At 44.6% G+C, this 26,861-nt stretch overlaps 1 protein-coding gene across 1 annotated transcript in view; it reads right to left on the bottom strand.

Moving 5' to 3' along the window:
• Positions 1-1,152: 1,152 nt before the first annotated feature.
• Positions 1,153-26,861, bottom strand: part of GPD1 (glycerol-3-phosphate dehydrogenase 1) — a 110,505-nt gene continuing 84,796 nt past the window's right edge. The window contains exons 6-8 of the mRNA XM_075337259.1: positions 17,541-17,774; positions 14,293-14,399; positions 1,153-2,502 (exon numbers count right to left, since the gene is read on the bottom strand). Of these exons, the coding sequence (XP_075193374.1) occupies positions 2,406-2,502; positions 14,293-14,399; positions 17,541-17,774 (438 nt within the window). The 3' untranslated portion in view covers positions 1,153-2,405. The remainder of the gene's footprint in view (positions 2,503-14,292; positions 14,400-17,540; positions 17,775-26,861) is intronic.

Genomic DNA, 26,861 nt, shown 5'->3' with positions numbered 1-26,861 from the left:
ATTACATGTGCGAGTGTTGAAACCAAAAGCATCGGTTCATGTAAATTACATATAGATATAAAGGCTGAAATTACTAAATGCAATTATTTGCAACGCTACCAGACATGATGACATTTGACTTTTTACGATCTATAACAGAGCATAGCAAAACGTAGAAGTGGAGATTGGTCAATAGTCTTTCCATTCAAATTAGGTCCAATGGACTGTGCTGATTAATGTTGTAATATGTTCTTATAGCAGCTAAGGCTTGGAATTTCTGATCTAGAGCTCAAAAGAGTCTATATCAAGGGTCCCCAACCTGTGCCTCGGGAGCCACATGTGGCTGACGGGTTCATCATGTGTGGCTCGCGGCTGTCTTCAAGTTTAGTTCATTAGCACCAGGTCTAGCAAACCGCTATGAGGAGCAAGTCTACAGATGGGGACTTTTAGGAGTAGCCCCACATAGAAGAGCAGATTGGAATGGTGAATATGGAACTTGGTATACTGCCTTGGTGTGATTTCTGTGGACAAGCTTTGGCTGTCGTTATACCAGTAATGGGGGCTCTAAGTATCACTACTGTGAGGGGGTTGGGACTTTGATATTGCTCACCAAGCTCTGAGAGCATAAAGCGCACCAATCACCAGGATTTTCCTATATAAACCTATAGCCAGTGCTATACTGGCACTATCAGGCTGATTCTATACATACCTTTTGGCGTCAGCTCGAATGTACAGGTTTTAAAATCCAAGCAAGTAAAGTTTCCAAAATCAGCAGCTTGTTGAGTGACAGCAGCTGTGGATCAGATAATAGCTGGGGGGGTTTCAGAGTTATCCCTCCCCCATTCGATTATAGAATCGATTTACTTTTTGACTAACCGGACCTGTGCTTTTCAATGTAGGCGAGTCTGATATATGGGAAACATTTTTGACTTGGAGGCGGCAGGAGATGAAGATGGCTTGGATGTGTGGCTTAATGGAGAGTGCAGAATATCTTAGAAATAGCCTATTCATAAGGGGTCTTCCTCTACTGGTCAACCCCTTATCAATAGCCTCATGGTGCTGCATACATTTAAAAAAAAAAAAAAAAAAAATATCTATAAAAGTTGCCAGTTTTCTGAAATATACATGAAGTACACACCAGCACATTAAGAAAGATTCACACCAAACTATTAATGAGATTTATCAGTTTTTATTTCAATCAGAATACAGTGTTTATGCACAGACTAAATCCTGGGAAAGATAAGTGTTTTGACATTTAAAACAATGGCTAGTTGGTAAAAACATTCGTTCAATGTTGCGACATCTCCTGCTAGAAAATGAGAACTTGTTAAAGGGAATCTGTCACCCAGGGTTTTATGTAATCTAAGAGCAGCATGATGTAGGGGCAGACACGCTGATTCTAGTGATGTGTCACTTGCTGTTTTTTATGTTGTGATTTTGATAGTTTTTTCATCATTCGCATCTCTGCATTAAAGCCGTGTGTAACCTCTCCCACACCAATGATTGGCAGCTTTCTCTGTAGACTGTACGTTGACAGCTGCCAATCTGTGGTGGGGGCAGTGTTACACAGCAGTTAACTAGGAGGCATGAGACACATAATCCGGTGGTGAATCACCTGTCGGTAAAACATTGATTTTATTGAAATAGCAGCACACAACCTAATAAGGGACACATCACTGAAATCAGGTTTTCAGCCCCTACATCATGCTGATCTCAGATTATATAGCAAAAACCTGCTGACAGATTTCCTTTAGCTTGTAATTACAAACAGAAAGGACTAAACCTTGTTTCAAGTCAGACAGGACAATTCGGGTCAGACAATAGTTTGGCTCATGCAGGACCCTGCACAGCCATGTGGCCACTGTGTGAGAATTGGGGGGGGGGGTTCTGAATCAAGTGCATAGAGTCCTGCAGGCCCTGATCAGATCAATGGGACCACATCTGAAGATCTTTAGGGTATGTCCATGCCATATGATGAAAATACCTCTTTTGTAGAGTTGGTCTTCAGAACACTTTCTTATAGTTTCCTCTGCGGGTATGGGTTTGCGTATCAACAGATAACCATTTCAAGTCCTCATTCCTTGTAATGGCTTCCATTGAAAAGACATCCATGTAGATTATATAGTGATAGTTTTTTTTTAAAAAAACTTAACATTCCCTTTGGGAACATACCTTAAAATTTTTCAAAGCCAACATGTTTAAAGGGTGAATGAGTCCAACCTGGCAATGTCTGCATTAACAAATGCTTCTGGGTATGAGCACCAAATATTAGGTTATTCCTGGTAATGGGGTTGATACAATTAGTCAGTTAGTGATCTGTTTACGTACAGTGCAGACATACAAACATATGTAGAATACGTTGAGTTTTGTTTATTATGATTCGACCCATGATGTGGGGGCTTGTAGTGCGGGGGTCACAGGTTAGGTTACATGTGCTCGGGATGGTTCTGGAGGCAGGTTATAAATTCTGTCACCGGTTTTCCCTCATAACAGATCTGATATACAGCATTGAAGAGCGGAAATCTGTAACGCAAAAAACAGAATTAGAGAAATTGAATGAATACATGTTTAAAATGTGTATTTTATTTTTCTTTTACTTTTACTATTTTTTAATTAAAGTAATGTACTTTTAAGCAACTTTTTTTGTTAAATAATGTAAAATTAAAAAAAAACAAAAAAAAAAAAAAACAAAAACACACCACAAAAAACATTTTGCAATATAGGTCTTTATGTTCTTATTTCATGACCTGTTTTTTTGGCATTCCCAATAAAGCAGATGTCATCAACCACTAATTAAGTTTTGCCGACAGCTCCGAGTTAGAACAAGCAACATAATTCCTGACAGTGCAAAAAAAAAGAGGAGAAAAAGAAAATATTGGGGTGAGCAATTCTATTGTCTTAATGTCTGCGCAATGGATCCACTGCATTTTCTGACCTTGGGAAGTGATGATGTGGGGGACCACTAAGAACAAGAGGTGTCTAGATGTGACTCAGAAGTTAAGAATTGATGACGTAGAGGACCAGATGTGACACCAGACCAAGGCTGAGTCCCAGAGAAAAAAAAAACCCTTATGTCGTAAGCAAAATTTCCAATTAATATCGGGCGCCATATTTTTTTTGGTAAAGTTGATGTGTTAACGAGCAACTACTTATTATTATAGAACAGTAGAGTTGGAGGGGATCTCAAAAGGACCAACCCCCTGCGAGTGCAGGTTTTCCTAAATCCTCCCAGCTACGTGTTTATCCAGTTTCCGATTGAAGATTTCCATTGATGGAGAGCTCACTACCTCCTGTGGCTGCCTGTTCTACTCTCTGACAGCTCTCACTACCTCCCAAATTAGCATGTTCCTTTTCCTTTCATCCCACTGCTTCTTGTATTTCCTTGAGCTAATGAGAACAGGGTAGTTCCCTCTGCACTGTGACCACCTTTCAGAGATTTGTAGACCACTATTAAGTCTCCTCTGAGCCTCCTCTTTTGCAAACTAAAAATATTCCTAGTTCTTTTAGTTGGTCTTCATATTACATGGTGTGCAGACCTTCTACCATCTTGGAGCAAATCCAGAGAAGAGCAATCAATATATTGATGTCTTTCTTGAATTGTGGAGCCCAGAACTGTACACAATATTCCAGGTGAGGACTGACAAGGGTAGAGTATAGGGGAATAATTACCTATCTTGATCTAAATTCAATGCTTGTCTTCATACATCCCAGAATTTTGTTGGCTTTTTAAGCTGCAGCACCTCACCGATGGCTTATGTTGAATAATGTTGATTTTAATAATATTACCTGTAATTTATGGTCTTCTAAAAGTATAAGTAATGGATTATTTAGGTATAAATCTGTGACGCCCTGGCCTATCAGGTTGTCACAGGGTATTGTGCAATCTGCCCTTCTGCACAGTATCCAATCCTCCTTGGTTACGGGTCCTGGTCCTTTGGTGTTGCTAAGAGCTTAGCCAGTCAAAACCCTAGAAACACTTTACACCATACCCACCAGACACACCATTGGGGGGCCTGAAGGGAATAGGGCCGCCCACTTGGGGGGGTTAGTAGGGGGAAGGTGAGAAAGTGAAGGAGAACTGAAAAAGGAGTGGAAGGAGTAGGAGGTAGAGTGATGACTCTCTGAGAGGGAGAGGTCACTGGTGAGGAGCAGTCCTCCTTTAGTACTAGGTAGCAGACGTTTGTCTGGGCCTGGTAGGAGCTGGAACTCCGGTCGCAGGGGATCGTATCAAGCGGCACGGAGAGCCCAGGAGGGCAGCCGGTGGCCTTGAGCAATCTCCGGGCAGGGGCCAGGGCACAACCGGGTAAGCGGATCCTAGGCCGGGAAGTAGCTTCAAGCGTCCTGGTAATTTACCCGACGGGGGTGAAGCCTTCAAGATTCATCCCTCACCCACTCCAAAATCGGGGTACTAGCGCACCGATGGGATAGGACTTTCCCTGACACAGTCCATCAAATCCCAAGCGTGAACACAGAGCAAGCTCACTCCATTAGCCATACGGGTGAGCGGGACCCGACTAGTTCCACACTACAGGGTCCAAACAGTGAACAAGGTGCCAAGGAAAAGGCCACAGGCTTACATGCAACACCAAGGGCACGGACCCAAGCGTGCTCCCTCCTGGCTGCAGCGGTGCTCAGAATACTGGTTTACAGTATTCTTGGACTGAGCGAGTACGCAGAAAACCTCTTTTCCCAACGGCACCCCACTCCTGCACTACCAACACCGGGCCCCGTGGCACAAACCCCCTACCCACAGAGGGCTACCCCTTTCCCCAACAACAGCGTCGGTATCTCACCTTACCACGCACCGTGGGTGGCGTCACAAAACTTCTAACTCCCCTGTACATACTCCCCTTTTTAAACTCGAATGTCCGCACGAACCCCCGGATCCGGAGACCCCTCGAGCCACCGCAGTTCCGGATCCGAGCGGCTCAGCCGCTGGCACGGGGGCGGTACCAATCAGTTTTCACAAATCAAATACACATACTGATAAAATGGGATTCTTAATACTTTTTCTCCTATTTGCCTGTTCACAAAAGATTAGATCCTCCCTATGATGGCTGACAACAATGGTGTCCGCACAACATAGCAACCAGTTGCGGTATCCAAGAAAATGGTTAGATTTTAAAGATCTACTCATTTATTAATATAGTCCATAATGAAATAAGTTATGTTCAGTATAAATTATCTTCCTCTTACGTTGCTATCACTAAAAATTGCTGACAAGGGCATTTTGCCCCCATTTGTGCTTCTTGTATCTGAAGGTAATCTTTATCAAAAAAAAAACCAAGAAATAGTTGTGAGTTATCAAAAAATAACCCCTTTGAAAATTTAGAGAAACCTATTTTACAAGTATAAACTGTACAGATTCATGTAACATGCCAGAGCTTTCCCAGCGACACATAGCAGGACGGTTATATATAACGAGGCTCTACAATGTATAGCTGCAAAGCCATCTATAGCCATAGAAATTATGCAAAATATCCCTTGGTTGAATTTCCCCCATGTAGCCCAGAATCCTATCAACCAACGGCTGTAAAAAAAAAAAAAAAAAAAAAAAAAAAAAAAATATAATACAACCATCAATTCATTAAACGGTCGCATGTAAAGATCATAACGATAAAGATTAACAGTTTTGAACTGCTGCAATCAGAGGCAGCTTGACAATTTAAGAGGGGGTTTTGGTTGATTCCTGCCTATTACCCAACACATCACCTATTACCTTTTGTGTATGTGTACCGCCCCCAAGCAGACGAGCCACTCGGATCTGGGATTGTTGTGGCTCGAGGTTCCTGGGACCCGGGGCTCAGCGGCCACACGAAATAAAAAGGGGGTATTTACAGGGGAATAGTTTGTGACGCCACATGCGGGTTGCAGTAAGAAGGGAGTACCGAGACAGATGATGTGGGGGCAGCTAGGTGACAATTCCCTTCTCAGGTAGGGAGGCCCCAGGACTCTGTAGGGTTGGTGGGTGCTGCTGTGCAGGCTTGCTAGGCAGGCAGGATACAAGGAGGAGGGCAGTGTACTCACTCGGGTTGTTGTGATGTTAGATGCAGCCAATGAAGCAGACTCACACACTGTAGTAAACCAAAGTCTCTGGGTACCATTGCAACTGCGGGGAGCCCGTTCGGGTGTCCGCTCCCACCGGTATCACTTTAATGGTCCGGAGCCTGCCTTTGTGCACAATTTTAGTTGTTCTTGTGACCCTTTGGCCTGAAGCGGTCAGGGTCCTGCTCCCTATAAATAGGAAAGCTATGCTCTCGATAGCTGGCCCTTGGGATCTCAATGGGCTGCATAAGCTGGAAAACCCTATCCCCCTCGTTGTGCTGATGCCTTTGATCTCTGAGCTCTTGGGGAAGTTCATAAAGAGACTATCCTCCACAGGTTAATTATCAAGGCTCTTGAAGCTTTTCTCTGAGCTAGGGTCCTGTACCCCACCGTGCTTGGTACCGGTCCGGTAACTGGACTTTCTGGTGCCAACTGTCCTCCAAGACTAAGTCTGGGCATCCTCTCCCAATACCCTGCGTCTGGGTCTCCGACTCCTCTGGTCCCTGACCACCGTCTGCGACCCAACCTAGGTCACTCCCGGGAGCTACAACTACCCAGCTCCTTACTCTGAGGGCTACCACTCGACTCTCTCTAAACTGAAACAAGACTTCCTTCCCTCCCATCAGTCTGCCTGACCCCTAGGTGGGCGGTCCTTTTCCAGCTAGACCAACCCACTGGTGTGTCTGACAGGTCATGATGTAATGTGTGGTTGGGATAGGAGTGATACCGGTTTTCAGGAACCTGGAAACATGGGGGGGGGGGGGTAGGTCCTGCATCATAGAAAGAGAGGATGCAGTCCCATGTGACACCCTGCTATAGTCAGGGGCGTAACATATGCAAAATAAACAGGACTCCCATGAACTGGATAAAATAACTGCAGTAGCCTATTATTGAATATTTTGCATAAAACCTGGGGCATCCACAACAATATAAATAGTGTAAATATAAAATGACTATAAATTGTTAACAGATCTAGTATAGAGGTAAACCATTTTAAATTTATCTGGCCACACCACCAGCCCAGGGCGAGAGGCATGTCATAATGGGCCTGTAGGATAGCGAGGGACAAGGGGTTCCTATTATGTCCCTCACACTAGCGGACCCTAGGCTATCCCTCACCTCCAAATTACTCCTGATGGTGGAGACTCAAGAGTCTTATGCTTTATTATACTCCTGAGTAACACTAATCTGTCCCCCCCCCCTTCTCCCCAAGAGTGTGATGGAAACTCAGATGAGACAGACAGGCATAACAGAAACTCAGTCACACTGCAACCTCACAGGAATAAACAGTAAGAAACTAAGGAGAAAAGCAAGAGAAGTAATGGAGCAACAAAAGAACAACAAGGGTTAACACCACCACTGCATACAACAATAGTTTCACAATCACCAGTAAGCCTGGATAAATCCACCTGTCTAGGCCAGTATAGTCAGGCTGTAGCTGCCACCATAAAAACAATGCAGCCAGCATATACAGGAGGAGAGCGAATGTGACTCCCTCTCCCATGGCATATGATTACAAAAGACAAACAAGCTGACTATGAACTACAGGTCTGAGTCGACGTCTGAGTCCCCTTGTGCTGATCAGACATCAGAGAAGTTAGGAGGCAGAGTGCAGTAATCTGAAGCTTCCCCGGATCCTGACGCCTCCATTACAGCCAGCAATGCCTGCAAAAACCTCCTTGTGACATATTAATTTCTCATAATTAACACCCCTAACCTCTGCAGGACCTACGCCCACTAACTACACTGATGTACCAGAAGCCACTATTCCCCAATAGTGCCTTCCCACCAAAGGACATGACCAAGTTCATTAAAAGTGAAAGGTACTTTTTAGAAATCTTAGTGGAGTTTTTTTTTTTTTTCTTTCCAATTAAAGAAATGAAAGCCATTTAAAATACAGTGGTACCTCGCTTAACGAGTAACCCACTTAACAAGAATTTTGCTTAACAAGCAAAGTTTTCTGTAAATTTGTAACCCGGTTTACGCGAAAGCTTTGCTGTACGAGCGAAATCCTCACTGCACACACTTCCGGTTTCATCCATCCACCGCGCTCTGACCCGCACTTGCAGTCCACACAAAGACACACACAAACACACATGCGCACACACACACACACACACACACACACACACACACACACACACACACACACAAAACACACACATACAGTATTATGCTCACCTTACCTTCCGTTCCACCGCCGGTCTCATGTTTCTTGTAGTTCCAGAGTACATCGCGACGTGCTCGCAGCGAACTACAAGTACCATGAGGCCGGCGGTGGAACGGAAGGCAAGGTGAACATATATGTGTACCGTCAGTTTTATCGCCGGCCTCCTGGGTCCTGTAGTTCGCCGCTCCGCTCCACTCCAGGCATCTGCATCCATAGCGACGAAGCAGGAACTTGCTGGTTCCTGTCACCGCTACTCAAAGGCAGGGCTCTGGCCAATCAGAGGCAAGCGGCTCTGCCTTTGACATCAGCGCTCTGGCAGGAAGTTCCTCCCTCGTCGTTATGGTAACCAGATACACGGCTCGCACCGGAGAACAGCAAGTCCCAGGAGACCGGCGATGGAACGGAAAGTAAGGCGAGCATATAATATGTGCGTTTGCGTGAGTGTGCGTTTGTGTGGAATGACAGAATAGGGGACCAGGATGGGACATTTAACTAGTTGTGGAACGAATTGTCAGCATTACAATGATTTCCTATGTGAAATCTTGCTCTGCTGAATGAGTAACTTGGTTAACAAGCACAGTCCCAGAACGGATTGTTCTCGTTAAGCAAGGTTCCACTGTACTGAAATCTGTTCAATTTTCCATTCTTTATATCACAAAGTATCAGAACTTGGAGGTAGAACAGCTCGGAAGTTCCTGAATTAGGCCTCCTATGTCACACAATCCCAAGATGCCGCACAATGAGAATTGTATCTGTCGGCTATGAGCTACATGACTCATTACATGAAATTTTTGCTAATAAAGCCGCACAGAGTAGGAGATGTTCAATGGCAGGAACAGTTGAAAGTGCACGGCTGCCACAGATTTACAGGCAGCCGCATTAATACATTCCCAGCATCAAATTAACACCCACTACAGATCAAACAATAGATTATACAAGATATCAATTTTGAGCCCTGCTGTGACCAAATTTAAAATATCAGTCATCAGAGATCTCTGTGCCCCCGAGAGGAAAACTGAGCGTGCTGTGCCCGCTCCTGCTATGATAACTGGTGAGCGACAGCGGCTGATTTACTTTTCATTGTCTGGTAATGTGCTGTAATAAAACTATTCAGATATGCAACAATTATTGTTATTGCATTCAGTAAATTATATAATGGATGTAAAAGTTGGTATGTACTGAATGTGACAAGTTACCAAACCCCCAGGATAAAATAGTATAATGTTATGTAATAGGTGAACATCATGGATTGAGGGGTATACATGCCAAAGACCTGGCCGCCATGGAGTCTGTGTGCCACCCCGTGCCAGCAGTAGCCACTGCTCGGATCTGGACCTCCTAAGGGGGGGGTGGCTCGAGGGTCTCCGGACCCGGGGGTCTCGCGGATACGCCGAATAAATGGGGGGACGTAGATGTACGGGCTAGGCCATATTAAGTTCATGACGCCACACACGGTGTGTGGTGAGGTGGGACACCACCGCTGCTGTTATGGGGCACCCGGGGGAGGTGTAGTGGCAGCCGGATGTTAACCCCTCCGTGGGTAGGGATCGTTGCCCCAGGGCCCAGTGTCTTTGTGCAGGGTATAGCAACAACAGGGGAACGTTTTGGTTACTCACAGTCAATAAACCACACGAGTCTTTGGTAATCCAAGGTGCTGGTGGCAGTTGCATTCAGGGTCCCCCACTCAGGCTGGTGATCTCTGTCCATTTCCTCTGCACTGACTGTGTATGGTGGACTGCCTGGTCTGGAATTCAGGAGTCCGCTCCCGGCTGGATGTGGCCTAAGGAGCCGTGCCTGCAGACACTGGCCCGTGGGATCTATGGACCCTGGCGGTGACCTCTTATCCCTATCAGTGGGCTGTTGTCTTCTATGAGGGACTTTGGGTGAGAAGGACCTCTAGTCCTGTCCTCAGTTAATTAACCAGGCTGCTGGTTTCCGGTCCTGGCTTCAGGGTCCGAGTACCCCCCATTGTGCTCCGGTTTCCGGGTCGCTTCCCCGTTTTGGTACCAGCGGGCTACAACCCTGTCCCAGTCCACCTTGGTTCTGCCGAGCAGTCTTCCCGTCTCCTGCTGACAGAGACCACCGTCTGCCACCTAGCCAAAGGCACCAGGGCTCCAACCCTGGCACCGTTCAACTTGAGAAGAGTGTGGGCTGGAGCTAGGTATAGGAAGTTCAACTCGAACTACAAACTGATCTGCTTGTTTTCCCGCCCCGGGCTGTTTAGACCCCTGGGTGGGCGTGTCCAACCACCTGGTCACGCCCACTGGTTGTCTGTCTGTGTGTCTGTCTGTCTTTCCCTAAGGGGGGTGACTAGGGTTTCAGGTCAGCTGTGTGTTTCCTAAGTGAGGGAAGGGTGTTGTGCAGGAGCCTATCTGTGACTACCTGGTTTTGCCAGGGCGTCACATCTGCAGTGGGTTTAACTGTGCTTAAATTAGAATAAATCGAAATACTCAGAAAAATAGGAGTTATTAGGGTACGTGCCCACAATCAGGACCCGCTGTGTCCAGACCTGCAGGGTCACGAGTCTCCTAAACAGGAAAATGCAGGAGACAAGCAGCTGCCCGTGCCCATGATCAGGGTTCGGGGCGCTGTGCTCTCGCTTGTGTTCTTCTTACGGAAAACGATTACGACGCAACAAAGAATTGACATGCTTGTGGCTCGGAAAGCTGCGCCGCAGGTCAGTAGTTTACGCTGTGAGTTACACACACACACACACACACACACACACACACACACACACACACACACACACACACACACACACACACACACACACACACACACACACACACACACACACACACACACACACACACAGTGCAGATTTCTATAAATCCAATCCACAGTGCCTGTACTGTACAATGCAGCGTTTTGGACACAGCGAAAACACACTACTTCCAAAACGCTGCAAACACTGATCATGGGCATGTACCCCAAGACGGAGCTGCATACTATGTCAGTATCCATGTTTAAACATCACAATTGATGTCTGATACAATAAGGGCAAAGAATTGGGACACACCTAGAATTCTATGATTAACCCCTTCACCTCCTGGCGATTTTCGTTTTTTCATTTTAGTTTTTTCCTCTCCTTCAGTGAGCCATAACTTTTTTTTACTTTTCCAGCAATATCTCTATATGAGGGTTTATTTTTTGTGGGACAAGTTGTACTTTTGAATGACAACATTCATTTTACAATATGGTATACTGAAAACAGGAAAAAAAAAAAAAAAATCTCAAGTGGTGAAAAAAAAGTGAGATTCTATAATTTATTTTATTTTTTATTCACAGTGTTCACTATATGGTAAAACCAACATGACATTATGATGCCTCATGTCGGTATGAGTTTGCAGATACCAAAACATGTATACTTTTACCTTTATCTAAGGGGCGAAAAAAAATTCTGAAGTTTGTCCAAAACAAAAATGAATTGCACTTTTGTCTCCAATTTTCAAGACCTGTAACATTCTCATTTTTTCAAGATTTGGAGCTCAGTGATGGCTTAATTTTTGCATCTCGAGCTGACGTTAATTATAATAATTTTTGTGTAGATGTTACATTTTGACTGCCTATTATTGCATTTTAATTAAATGTTGTGGCAACCAAAAAAAAAAAAAAATTTATGTAATTTTGGGGTTTGGAAGTTTCTCAATAGGGGACTTCATGGCTACACTATCTGATTGCTTCTCCTTATCAGAGCGATGCTGCAGCATCGCTCTGATCAGGTGAAATGCTCATCTCCTGTGAGTGCTGGTACTCTGTCAGATCTCACAGGAAGCAAGTCATGGTAGCATTATGGGTCATCATCTTACCCATGACAACACATTGGTGCCCTGTGATAGTGTCAGTGTTGACATCACGATCTAAGGGGTTAACAGGCACGGGAAATCTCTGATCCACCAGCGCTTGTTAGCCACACGTCTGCTGATCAGATCAGCAGACATGTGCGGAGAATATTGCGGGCTCACAGCCTGAGCCCACAGTAACCAGAGGGAGGAAACTAAAGACATACCAGTATATCCATGGTCGTAAAGGGGTTAAGAGGTGTACTTGCATTAAGTGAGGCCATATCCATCTAGTGGGAATCTGGCCGGAAGTGTGCGTATTACATACATATGGCTATGTGACTGCATACCTGACTCTGAAATCGGCAAATCCTCCCAGTGCATTTGATGTGAGAATTCATAGGTCTGCAGACTTATTGATTTAAACTGGACAACACCTTTAAGCGTTCCTTTCATGGGGTAATAAAAAGGAACCTAGGCCAACCCCTGAAAAATAATATAACAAAAAAAAAAAAAACAACCCAACAATAAAGCTACATAGCAAACAAAATCCCATACCCACACTACTCATCCATCCCAGGGCCAGTCTATCGCCTGCAATCAAACTCTACTCCTAAATCTTGTAAAAAGGTGTCGCAAAAGAGGAGGAGCTGTTCTAACTAGAGATGAGTGGACCTGTGGAAATTCAGGTTCTGCGGGTTGAGCCGGACTCTATCTTATCTCATTAGAAATCACCACTTCTGGGCGGATACCGAGAGAGAGAGAGATTGTGTTTTTTGTTTTTTTTTGCTGCACACTACATCTGATCGCACTGTTAAGTAGGAGGTGGTAGGATTGCTCCACTCCTATGATATACATATGTTGTTTAAATGTTTAAGTGCTGCTGCTGGAGAGTACGACTGGCGATGAAGCAGAGCCGGAGCAGTGCAACAGTCGGTGCCTTCTAGCAGGTAGCAGTTTTAAGTGTTTTACCATATAAGATGTATTTTATAGCTTAATTTGTTGAATATGTTCATTGTGAAAGGTTTAGTAGAGATGTTACCATAAAGGAGTTTAGTATGGGTAATGTAGTAGATACATTTTGGTTCCTGAGGGAACTAGAGCCAGGATGGGAGGAGTGAGCGAGCAGAGGGTTGGTTAACGAGACAGGCCAGGAAGAGGGTCAGTTCTGCCAAGTGTTGCTGAAGCAAGGATGAACTCAGCTCTGTACCAAAGTCCATTGCAGAACCAGGAGGTATCCTTCAACGGTCCGGAGCCTACGGCTCACCTCATGACAGGCTTAGGAGAGTCCAGGAAGTATTCGAGTGTCATGGCAAGTGTACTGCCGGCAAGTCCATATACAGGTCAAGAAACTAGAAAGCTGTCTGAGATCGTGAAGCTTACCAGGGAAGCCGCGGGAACAAGAAATTGGGAGAAACAGATGTCTAGACTTGGCTACTGGAAGGCTAAAACCCAGGGTGAGGGCTAGTATAAGGAAAAATTACCTGAAAAAAAAGGTGGTGGCAGAACAGGAATGTATAGAGAAAGTGGCCATATCTAGAAGATTGAAAGACAAAAAGCGTTTGTTGTTGTGTTACAGAGAATCTCTGTCTGATGTGTTGCCCTGCTATGTCTATGACGGTGACCGTCTGTGGGGCGGTGATCGCACCCCCAAATCAGTGGAACACAACCCCAAGTTCAGTTTAGTAAAGTAGAGCGAAGCCCTGCCGGCCATCCCTTGGCTCCCCGCTACAGTTACCCCAATACAAGCCATTCAAACAACACTGCAAAAAGCTTGCACTAGGCAGCGTGTACCTGAGCACAGAGATGCTCACACGAGGATTTTGCATACATAAAGCACCCGAACTATGAACAATTATTTATTTTTAAGTCTGTTAGGTACGAACACCGAACTTTAAAGTTCAGGTTCTCTCATCTCTAGTTATTAGAGATAAGCAAACCCGATGTTCAGCGTTCGTACCAAAACACAGACTTCACAAAAAAATAAAGAAGAGTTCGGGTGCATAACGTATGCGGACTATTCGTGCGAGTATCTGTGCTTGGGTACGCTCAGTGCTCGGCCCAGTGTGAGCCGCTTGCAGTGTTAGAACGGCTCCCACTGGGGCTAACAGAGTGATTGGATGTAATAAGTTTTTTTTTTTTTTATTATGGTTTTTTTTAATATATGTCTTCTTCCAAAAGTTGAATGCATACATCCCCCTTAGACATATTCTCTAGTGGGTAAGAAAACCTGTGAACTATTGAAGTGGTGTTCTTAGTAGACATGTTGCAACCCATTGAGTAACAATATCCTCATGTCTACCATATACTTACTTCTCTACCATGTTCTTGCTCTTGAGGATGTGGTTTAGTTCGGCTGAGGTCTGTGGTCCCTGCAGTTTTTGTCCGTTCAGCATTTCTATCTCCAACTGCTCTATAGACTGGAATAGAAAAAGTGATCACTTAGGTCTTTTCTGGCTGTGGGTGACAATTTTAATGGAAGATCATAAACAAAGATAGTTGTAGCAAAAATAAAAAAAAAATAAAAAAATAATAGGAATTTGGAAAAAAATAACTAAATAAATAATGATTTGGAGAGATGGAGAAGTTATTTTTAAAGCCCAAGACACATCAAAATAAAGCAATAATGGTGCCACCATACTGCCAGACACGTTGCCCCCTCGATGAACATGCCATAGGATACTCGCTTGTTCCTGCAATGTTGAATTAATGAGGTGCAGTAAAGAATATGTAAGCCGCCGGCTAAATATACTCACATTTAACTTCAATCACATCTTTCCATATCATTGGCAGCAGTAAGAGTACAACCATTGCCAATGATATAGGTGGAGAAAAGTCAATGATTCCTTTATATAACCAACTGGTACAGTCCCAGGATATTAATGGAACAAATAGGAGGGCATATTCTGGAACTCCTGCTTTGGATACAAGAAATGGCTTGTCCCACCTCCATGTGCTGGTCTAATTTCTTTAGATGCAAAAATCTTCCTAACCCTACAACATATTACACCTGACCAAACACTAATACTAACCCCAATTGTAAAGTCAAAACAACTTATTTCCTTGAATGCCCAGATGCAAACTATTTAGACACCAATTCCGCAAAGTACTTTACCTTCATCTTCTCATCAGTAGACGCCTCACTCCTCTGGCTTTCAATCTGTGGCCTATTTAAAAAGGACCGGTCACCGGGTGAAAAGTGGACAGTTTTTGCTCTTAATCATTCAAGTGCAGTCCAATGTTCTCCACTCACCCAAAGAATTGGTGAATGCACTGGTGGACACACAGAGAAGAGCGCCCCTGTGCGAGAACAATATATGGGCCCTTTGCAGCCCAATAACTCATAATGTACAATTCCAGCTGGTTTGTACGTAGAAATGGGTCCCCTTACCTCTTGGTCCCCTAAGTGGCTGCACAGGTTGCACCAATGATACGTATGCCCCTGGGTAAGTGGCATCCAATTTGCGCATCAAATTGCACCATGCAGCTATATTTTTCTCATGCTGAATCGATATGAGAGAAAAAAAAGTTGATCAGCACTGCTACATTACATATCATGGGTCCAAGTGCTAGCCAATAAACTAAAAAAAAATAAAAAATAAAATAAAATAAATTTAATAATTGAATAGCGCTAGTCCGATTAATACAGCGCTGTGAGCAAATCCTTATTTTGTAAGATTAGTCTTGGTGGTGGAGCATACTTCTCTTGTACGCATCACCACAGTTGTGCAGTATGCAGTCATATTGTTTAGCGCTTTGTTGCCATTAGCTCATAAAACACATTGACAGTTTGTTTCTTGGGCCATTTCCTGGTATGTGTGCTCTGTCACTTGTTGGCCAAGATCATACAAACCAATGGCCTAATATAGTCAAATGCCGTATGTGAAACCATACTTAGGTGTGGCCTCTGTAAATCGGTCTACAGATTTCTGGGATGTACTGTATTTTTCGTTTTATAAGACGCACCGGATTATATGACACACCTCAAATTTAGAGAGAAAAAAAAAAAACGGTGCGTCTTGTAATCCGCTGGTGTTGTACCAGGGGGGCGGCAGCAGCGTTGGCATGGGGGGGGGGTTCACAGGAGGCAGGGGCAGTCGTGAAGCAGGGCGGTGCGATGAGTGTCCACGTTGCTCAGCCATGTTGTGAGGCAAAGAGAGCATCCAGGAACGGTCAGCGGTGCGGGGTTTAAAGACACGGCGCCCAGAGTCGGTGCATATGCAGATCGAGTTACCGTCTCAATGACAAGCAGAGATCTCATCTGTACATGCGCCACCTACAAGCAGCATTTTCCTTAGGTCCGCTTTTGGGATATCAACGGGCCTGAGGCGGCGCGTACGCAGATGGAATTTTGAGCTGAAAGCGCCATTATTTGAAGCCTGCACTGTTGACATCTTTCGGATGGTCCTTGCCTTACCGCCCTCCGCACAGAGCAGCGCCGCCCGCTGCACAGCCCTAGCAGCATACAGCCATCACAGCATTGCCCCTGCCTCCTGGCACTATCACCATTCTCCACCAGCCTCCAGTAAGCTGCATTCAGATTACAAGATGCACCCCTCATTTTCTTCCCAAATTTTTAGGAAGAAAAGTGCGTCTTATAATCCCAAAAATACAGCAAATTCCCTACTGCACTTTTTTTTTTATATTGTCAACTCCACTCCAACACCTTCCTTTCAATTTGTCTAAAGGAGTTATTTTGCTATGGCATATATGAGACAGAAAAAAAAACAAATCCCTACATGGCCTATTGTGGCAACCTAAGATTATTAATAGAAACCTGTTAGAAAATTCATGAATCGGATATTGGCTGATGCTCCACTCTGCGTCTTGGAGGACTGGTCTCAGGCAGGTCCTCCGCATCATCTCACCACCCCGCTCCCCTAGACTGATAGGTCTTTCCCTAAAACACACACAGACCATTCAGTCTTGGGGATTGGAGTGGGGAGAAGCCACATGGGACCTGCCTCAGACTGGTCATCTAAGGCGGATTATCAAAAGCCTACTCATCAAAATATGTAATTTTCTGAAATGCAGCATTGTTTCAGAGTAAAACATACATAGCATCAGGAATACAGCCAGTGGCTTTTACCGACTCTGTAATGCTAATTTTAAAATTATACCAAATGCAGTACCTGTGCAGCGCTAAAGACATCACATCCAGCCGCAAGAGGCGTCAGAAACAGCTAAAATCAGTGGGGGTGGCAGGTTTCCCACCCCAACAGACCTGGTATTGATGACTTATCTAAATGAGAGTTCATCAATATAAAAGTAGTGGACAACCGCTTTAATTTATCCAATATGTAGATATGTATATGTAGATATGGCTGATGATGATAATTATTATAATAATTTTTATTTATTATTATTATTAATACAAATAATAATACATAGTTTAAATATTTATTTTACCTTATCCTAATTGTATTTATGTCATTTTTGTATGAGCGTAAAATACCTTTCAACGGGACTGTATATATGTGGAGTGAAGGCATTACTTTGGAGTTAAAATTCATAGATGGCATCCTCACCCCTCTAACAAGAAGGAATCCACATGTTCTTACCTTGCCAGTGCGAGCAAATGCTTCACCAACTTTCCTATTCCTGCCCCCATAACACGTGGTGATGAGATCGGCTACGCCGCAGCTCTCCAGGAAAGTGGCAGATGTAACCGGTCCGGCACAAAATAGTTTGGAAAAGGCAATCATCTCCATTAACCCCAGGCGGATAACAGCAGCTTTTGTGTTATCTCCAAAACCAAGTCCATCACAGAAGCCGGCGCCAACAGCGACAATGTTCTGACAAAAGAGTACAAATTATTAGTCAGGTCTCCAATAGAAGATCACACATGGGAATATCACTGAGTATGCAGGTGTCTTCGATTACATAAGTGGCTCTAAAAGGGGAGCTATGCACATTGAACTTCACAGGGGCATATGTGGTGGTGATTGGTGCCATGGTTTGCCCCATTAGTGGATTAGTCTAGGGATGGAGGCGACAATGAGAAGCTGGCAGACAGACAGTCTGGGAAGAGCAGTCAGAACTAGATCTTTGCCCCTTTGAAAAATGCTCAACTGGATTTCTGATAACCGACATGAATGTAGTTGTAGTGTCGGTGTCTCTGCAGAGAAACAGACTTACTCACCGCCCCTGCTGGGTCGCATCCTCCCCTGGCCATCCACATGTGTTGCTGCCTCCTTCCCCTCCTGGGCCCTGAAAATGCTGCACAGGGTTCCCGGGAGTGCACCTAAAATGCACGCGCGCACTAGCCTTCCTCTTAAAAGGGCTGGTGTGCTATTTCCAGGATATGCCTCAGTCTATGGCTGAGAGGCACAGTACATTTAAGGCATCCTTCCATTAGGGGAGGTGCCTACGCAATGCCTCTAGTTAGTCGGTCAGTCTCCACCTGACAACTAGCTAGGTAGCAGACAGAAATGTGTGGAGACACGGGGGTCAGTGGGTGCTCTCGTCCGCTGGCCCAGCCACTTTTTGAAAGACAGCATGGCCCAGGGCTCATCCCAACTGAACGCCCGACCTCCTTAACCGTGGGCGGAACACTACTCAGACAACACAGGATGAGGGAATTACAATATTAAGACTTTATTGGATCCCCAAACAATTAACGGCATATGGCACATAACCAGCAAAACCACAAAATGTAACCGGCAACAGTTTCTCATCCTTCCGCTGGCTCACCAGGGATTAGAATGTCCGTGCCTCAGAGCTTCAAGGGCTACTTACCCCAAACCAGCAGCACCCAGCTTTCAGCGGGCACCCACAGAGAATGGAATAACGTCATATTTAGGAAGCTGGCTGAGGACCGCAAAACCTGTAGTCAGGTGACTGGATTGTCCCAAGCTGGATTCCTTCCTTAGGTAGTCCTTGATATCTCAGCCGAATCCTTGCATTCGATGCAGAAGTCCATATAGTATTATAATCCAGGTTCGCTTATGGCTTGCCAATCGGATCCGCAGGTCCTAGATTGGTAGCATTGGTAGCATCAAACCGGCGGACAAGGGGGGTAACGTGGTGGTCTGGCCATCTGCCATGTATGAGCGGGAGGTTTATAAACAACTAAGAAATGCAGACTTTTACCAGATGCTGCCCTCTAATCCAACTAGTGCTTTCCTCACCCAGTTGATGCTCATACTTGAGAATGCTCTTGCCTCAGGTACCATTACTAAAAAGATGTATGATGGTCTCCTTCCAGATATGCCGGTAACACCCACGTTCTACCTCTTGCCTAAAATACATAAAAACCCTCGGGTTCCCCCTGGACGTCCGATTGTCTCTGGCATCGGAGGGCTATGCGATGCAGTATGCAAATTTATCGATTTCTATCTCCAACCTTTGGTTGAGACGCTGCCCTCCCATGTCAGAGACACTTCGGACGTCCTTAGGAGGATTGATGGCTTGACGGTTGAGCGTGGGATGTTGCTGGCGACCCTGGATGTCGAGACCTTATACACGAATATCTGTCACGAGCACGGCCTGCAGGCAGTTGAGTATTTCCTGGGTATGAGCAACTGGGCACCACCATTACAACACCTGATTCTGGAATTATTGGAGTTCGTACTGACGCACAACGCCTTCACCTTCGGTGAGCGGTTCTTCCTCCAGCGGCGCGGCACTGCGATGGGGGCGGCTTGCGCGCCGTCGTACGCAAACCTCTTCCTGGGTTACTGGGAGAGGGAGGTTTTCGGCGACGGCGTGCCGGCCAGCTCCCATGTGCAGTGCTGGCTCCGCTTCATTGATGACATCTTCGTCATCTGGGGGGAGACCGCCCCGGAGCTTGAGGGCTTTGTGCGCCACTTGAACTCCAATTCCTATAACATTTACCTCACCTATCAGGCTGATCCGACTAGGGTCGATATTTTGGACATTGGCATTTCCATTAATGATCAGGGTCTTCTGACCACTGACATCTATCGGAAACCCTCCTCTGTGAATGCTTTGCTACACGCATCTTCTGGCCATCCGCATTCGACCATCAATGCTATCCCTACTGGGCAATTTATCCGCTTGAAACGGATTTGCTCAGAGACGGATACGTTTGAGGGTAGGGCCAGTGAGATGCGTGATAGATTCAGGGAGAGAGGGTACAGCTCCAGATCCATTAAAAAGGCCTATAGTCGGGCTAAAGCAGCTCTGAGAGACCGACTTCTTTTACGTTTCAATCCTGATAAGACGAAGCCTGCTGAACCGAAGGTGCGTTTTATTTCCTCATTCAACCGCCAATGGGATCATATTCGTGGCATATTAACTAAGCACTGGTCTGTCTTACAAACGGAACCTGTGCTGAAAGATATGCTTCCAGACCGACCCCTCATGACGGCACGTCGGGGCCGGAGCCTACGTGATATGTTGGTCCACAGCCACTATGTGGCACAAAATAAACCATCATTTATGATGGGACGTTCTATCTGTGGATCATTTCCATGTGGCTCATGCATTGCGTGCCGTCATGGTAACATCATCAGGGCAACATCCTTTGCCTCCTCGGACGGCTCCAAAACATTTGAGATCCGGCAATATATTTCTTGCAGTAGCACGGGCGTAATTTATTACGCTACGTGCGCTTGCGACTTAATATATGTCGGACTCACCAGTCGTGAATTGCGGGTCCAGACGAGGGAGCATACTAGGGACATCATCGCGGCTAAAAAAGCGAAACCTGAGGATGTTGATTCCCTGAAGACCATCCCCCGCCATTTTAGGGTGTATCACGGGTCTGACCCCTCAAGCTTTAAGGTGAGGGGGATTGACCGTGTACACCTTGGATTGAGGGGTGGTAATATTCATAAGGTGTTGGCACGGGTTGAATGTCGTTGGATATTTCTCCTTGACACAGTGGCCCCTCGAGGATTGAATGAGAGGCAGACCTTCAGTTCCTATTTATAATCCAGTAGGTCCCGTCTGCGGTTGACATATACCCCATTACGGGCAATATTTGTTTGGTTGCGGATCCCCTGTGATTGAATCTGCTTTGTACATAATGGTTTTTTTATATATATTTTTTTAACTGGATTCTTTGTGTGTCCTCTTTTTTTCTACAGTTGTCTACGTTTGTGCTCTTGGTGCAATATTTCTATGTGTCACTAACCTAGTGGTCTGCCTGCATTGGAGAATGAGCTGGGAAGGAATACAGTATATCCTGATTGTCTATATGAGATTGTTCACTGGACTGCGTCTTACTGTTTAATATGTTGTTATATGCATGAATAATGTCCTTACTCTCTATGTATACAGTACTGGATGTAATTATGATGTAATTATATGTATTCTTATCCCTCTATAGTGCTTTGCACTTTGTATGATTCCCAATGCGATTTGCCCTTTCTTTTGCCAGGAGTAGACATGGCATTTGCAGCTTCACTTCCTGTTTGCGGCTCTGCACATGTGCAGTGTGTGTGGCTCTCCTTGAAGCTTCCCCTGGGTAATAATGACGTCATCAAAGGGGTTTTCCCTGGCCCAGGTGACGCTGGAGTAGCCACCCACGCCTGCTCAGCGTGCCTTAGTGCTCTGTAGCCGCGACAGGTGCTGCAAATGATCTAATATACACTAGTGTATAAATGCAACCATTTCCCTCCTTTTGTCCATGGTCCCCTGAGGAAGTCACCACGAAATACGTATTGGGACTTTTTTCCCCTTGTGTGACTGCATGTGAGTGCTATAATTGGTGGAATATCCACCGGGCTATGTGTTTGGGTAATGTGCCTATGATTATGTACTAAGTGTTATCCTGTCATTACTGTGAACTTGGAAAGGCACTTACATTGGTTTTGCTGGGAATACTTCCCTGTCCGTTGGACCATGTGTTTGTGTAATGTGCCTATTGTCATTCACTAAAGTGTTACCCTGTCATTTGTTGTGAACCTGTCTATGATATAGGCACGTACACTGGCCCTGCTGGGAATATATCCCTGTCCATTGGACTAGATGCCTGGGCAATGTGCCTATGTTTATATACTTAAATGTTACTCTATCACTCACTGTGAACCTGTTTATTGCAATGGCATTTACACTGACCTTGCTGGGAACACATCCCTGTTCACCGGATGATGTGTGTGGGTAACATGCCTATTGTCATTTACTAAAGTGTTATTCTGTCACTGACTGTGAATTTATCTGTTGTATAGGCACTTACACTGGCTCTGCTGGGAATATATTCCTGTTCATTTATCTGTAATGTGCCTAGAGTTCTTGATTAGGTGAACCTGCGTTTTGTAAAAGGCACCTACACTGGCCCTGCTGGGAGTACACTTTTTTGTGTGCACCTAATTTGATCCATGCAGCCCCACATGGGGTTCTTTATTCGCTCTTATGTCATTTAACCTTCTTACTTGTCACAATTTTTATATCCCATGTAATATTTATATGCTTGACCCAACCAATTAAAGTTTTTCTATGTGCAACTTACTTTGGTGTTGGTGGTTCTTGGGCCATGGGATATGATGTAATATAAGGCAAATTTAAAGACTTTTTTTTCTGCTGTTTCAATAATTACCCCAAACCAGCAGCACCCAGCTTTCAGCGGGCACCCACAGAGAATGGAATAACGTCATATTTAGGAAGCTGGCTGAGGACCGCAAAACCTGTAGTCAGGTGACTGGATTGTCCCAAGCTGGATTCCTTCCTTAGGTAGTCCTTGATATCTCAGCCGAATCCTTGCATTCGATGCAGAAGTCCATATAGTATTATAATCCAGGTTCGCTTATGGCTTGCCAATCGGATCCGCAGGTCCTAGATTGGTAGCATGTAGCAAGAGTCTACCCGGGCAATCGGCAGTCCTCCTTCTTATACCCCTGAGTTCTTCATTCAGACCATTGGTGTCTTCACAATTGATGGATAAGACTGGCTCTTATTGGCTAGATTTCAAGCCGTATACAAAATATCCCTAGCAGTAATGATCTCTGGCAGACACGAGGGAGAGACAGCTAAGTTACATCGCAATACAATGGGAGGTTCGCATAATTGATTGTTTTGGGTATCTGACCTTCACTGGCCAAGGCAATTACATTGCTCAACAAGAACTGTAAAACTAGACTCCTAATAGTCTTGTAAATACAATGAGGGGCTTATCCCCCATCTATAAACAATCTTCATGTCTGGCTGAATTTTAAGAAATTTAACCCATGCTAGGCACTGACAGAGTCCATGTCGTCACGAAGTGCTCCTGCCCTGTTATCCCTGTGTCTGTCTCCAGTACCTGCTTTCCCATACCCATCTATCCCTGCCATGCCCAACATTCCTTTCTGTACCTGCCAGTCCAGCCTGCCTTAGTGACCTGACCTGTACCCGCCTATTCCTGAGTCAGTCACCTGTCTGGGGGGTTGGTCAGCTGGCATAGTCCTCGGTCGCTGCCCTGGGAGTGGTACCTGGCGTCCGCCTCTCGATGGGTGCTTAGTTAAGCCACTCCCTTTAAAAGGTACGCCTGGGTCCTTCCTGTGGTCCAGTGAGTCCCCACTAATCCCACTCGCCGTCTCTACACCGGGCACGAGCGTTACAGTAGTAGTGTAAAACAACAAACCATATTCCGAAAGATCAGACCATAGTGGCAAAGGGGTTATTAGGAATAATGTTATGGTATATGGAAAATGTTTACTGCTATTAAATGTGAATCTCCTTTGGGATTGTCTTAGCAAAATGCCACCTATGTCCATGCTAAGACACGACACCAATGTCCAATAGGTCAGGTTTGACTGTGGCTCTTACAGTGTTTTAGTTATGGTGGAATGTCTGCCAAACAGACAAGATGCAGTATAATAAAGTACAAAGTGGGTATAATAGGATATAAATACATCTGTCAAATGGCGAAACATAACAGTAACAGAAGATTGCAAAAGAATATAAAAAAGAAGAATCCACACAATAACAACCAACAGCTTGGAATTGGTTATCTTAGTCTTGGTAAATTGAACGCAGCCTATTGGAATACCACTTAATTAATTTCTGTCCGGATATGTATACAGCTGTTCACTGTCCTAACCAATACATTGCTCAGCAGAGCAGAATGTTCTTTCATTATTGTAATAAGCCTGCTTACAGCAGATGGTAATGTAGGAAAACTAAAAAACTATAGTAGCGAGGATTTCTGTTAGTGAAATTACATTAAATAAAAGTACAAATGAAACAATAATTAAATCGTTCACACTTATTGAGCATTTACAAAACTTCTTATTGGGCTTTTTATTTCGCATAGAATGAAATCAGGGACGCTTTACTGCCCCTACACATAGAAATTTAATGATGCAGTGCTTCCTTTGTCTATGCATCCCGATAATAAGATCAGCCGGTACATATAAACGTACAATGGAAATGAACAGTCTACATACACCCGATAAAATGCTGGCTTTTTGTCATGTAAAAAAATCATACCAAGCTAAATCATTTCAGAGATTTTTCCACCTTTAAAAATGTCACAAACTGAAATAATTTTGATGGGCTAAATGAAAATAATACAATTTAAAGAAAAGGTGTGGGAGCCCAAATAGAGCGGACTTGGTGGCTGTGATAGAGCTGGTGCAGGTAGCCACCGTGGTTCATGGTACCCAGCAGGTGCAAGAACAGGTTTGGTGTGGCCTGTATGTCCCTTCCGGCTGTAGTGCTGACCTCTACACCTGCAGGATGCACTCGCTGCTCTCAGCCACCAGAGCGCTACTCACCGGAGGGAGGGAGAAGGAGTCGGAGGCATGCTAGAAGCCCCCTTGGAGACCCTTTGGGACTGAATCGGCAGCGGGAATCTATGTCCTCTTATCCGGTACCCAGGAGGAATCTGCCAAGAAAGGCAGGTCTGTGAACTCAGTGACCTCACCTGAGGTGATGTCACTGAGTTTAATGAGGTCACCTGAGGTCAGGTTACCGGCAATTACAGTTGGAGGACATTGGAAACCTACAGCTGTGACTGCAAATAACCTGAGTGATGTCACTGCTCTTTTTCAAGGCTCAGTCTCTGATTGAAGCTCAGAGCACATGGTCATGGTCTATGCCCGCTCGCTTTCACTTCAGATGTAGCAGAGCAGGAATTGTTGTGGGACTTTGTGTGGATTACGTCAGACCAGGGTGCTTTAGGGGTTAATAAAAATTGGTGAAACTGTGTTTTCTTTTATCTTATTTCAAATACAGAATTTATTTCAGTATGTGTGTTTATTTCTTTTCACTTACAGATTAGTAATGGGAGGTGTCCATAAGACCCCCCCTCCATTACTAATCTAGTGCTTAGTGGCAGCTGTGGGCTGCCATTAACCCCTTATTGCCCTGGTGTGATTGCAATCAGGGAGAGCCAGGTAAAGTTCTGGGATTGTTGCATCTAATGGATCTATTTACGCAAGCAATACGCTTTCGGCCAAGTCACCCCCGGTTCCGACGTAATTTGGTTTTATGATGTTTGGAAAGGAATGTGTAGTAACATATGTTCCGTGGGTCTCCAACGAGGTAGCAGATGCATTGTCCTGTTTTCAGTTCAACAGGCTTCAGAGACTGGTGCCTTGGGAGGACGAGACTGAGATAGAGTAACCCAGTTGGTATTAGAGGTTCGGTGACTGAGGTTACTTGATACCAATATAGGAGAGTCTGGGAGGAATAGGATGACTTTTGCATAGAAGCCAAAGTTGGTTCCTCTGATAAAGATAAATTTATTCTTTTAAGGTCTTGCAAGACAAGATTTTGGTGTCTGGCAGGTCAGTGTCGGCAGTGGCACAGAAGTTGATGGCTTTAGCCTTTTTGTTTAGGCTACAGGGGCTTAGGATGTGGCAAAGGATTTTTTTTTCATCAAGCTAGCATTAAAAAAGGTTTTTGCAGGGGTTTAAAATAGTTGTGCTAGTAGGCCAGTTTCTTTTGATTTGTTGGGCTGGCTGTAGTATGGTTTGTGGCTGGTATGTTTTTCGGAATAGGAGGTGGTGTTATTGTGACAGTTTTTGTTTTGGCTTTTTATGAGGCTTTCTAGGTCAGTGAGCTGATTACTTCAAGGTGGGTAAAAGGATGTTTGTTAAGTGATGTGTGTTTGTTGGGGGACAGGGTGAAACGTTTTCTCTAGGGTTCAATAAACAGATCAGATCGTTCGTGGTAAATTGGTGGTGTGCGAGGTTTCGGGGCATGATGCTTACCTGGTTATGATGGTGGAACATTTTATAGGGGCTAGGGGTAATGGTCCAGGTTCATTGTTGAGACACCAGAATGGTTCCTCGCTTTCTAAATATCAGTTTATTGTGGTTACTAAAGAAATGCTTGTCCCATTTGGATGAGTGGCAGGAGGAGTATGGGTTACATTCTTTTCGTGTTGGACCAGTGACTGAGGCATCTCTTTGGGGTTTGGATGAGGGACTTCAGTGGATCGGCATTGTCAATCTTCACAATTTCATTCATATGTTCGCCCACATTTTGTTTAGTTTAAGGGGGGGTATTTGGTGATATGTGGGAGGAACATATGATTGCGGTATGTGTAATAATAATGATATGTTAATTATCGTTGTATTACAGGTGCAACCTTAATATGGATTTTTGGCCATTTGCATGTGTTCTGGGGAGCGTTATGCGCAGATGGTCGCCCTGATGGCCGGTAGCTGTGGCAGGATAGGTCCCTGACGAAGATTAACTGGATCGAAATCTACAAAATGACGGGCGAATGTTACCGGAGTGGTCTTATTATTGTGCAGTTGACCAAGCACTAAAATGTGCTTTTATTACATGGTAGGGTTTTGGTTTTTTTTCTTTATTTTTTCACCCAAAAAGATGGTTTGTTTTTCAATTAAAAAATTGTACAGATTATAGATGACATTTAAAAAAAAAAAAAAAAAAAAAAAAAAGAAGTGGAAAAATTCTTCTAGGTATGACAAAAACCTGGCATTTTAACAGAGCTGTGTAGACTTTTTATATCCACTATATAC

This window comes from Anomaloglossus baeobatrachus, chromosome 2 (assembly GCF_048569485.1).
Source record: "Anomaloglossus baeobatrachus isolate aAnoBae1 chromosome 2, aAnoBae1.hap1, whole genome shotgun sequence".
Taxonomy (NCBI): Eukaryota; Metazoa; Chordata; class Amphibia; order Anura; family Aromobatidae; genus Anomaloglossus; species Anomaloglossus baeobatrachus.
The sequence above is the reverse complement of the archived record's forward strand: the minus strand, read 5'-3'. Positions and strand labels throughout refer to the sequence as shown.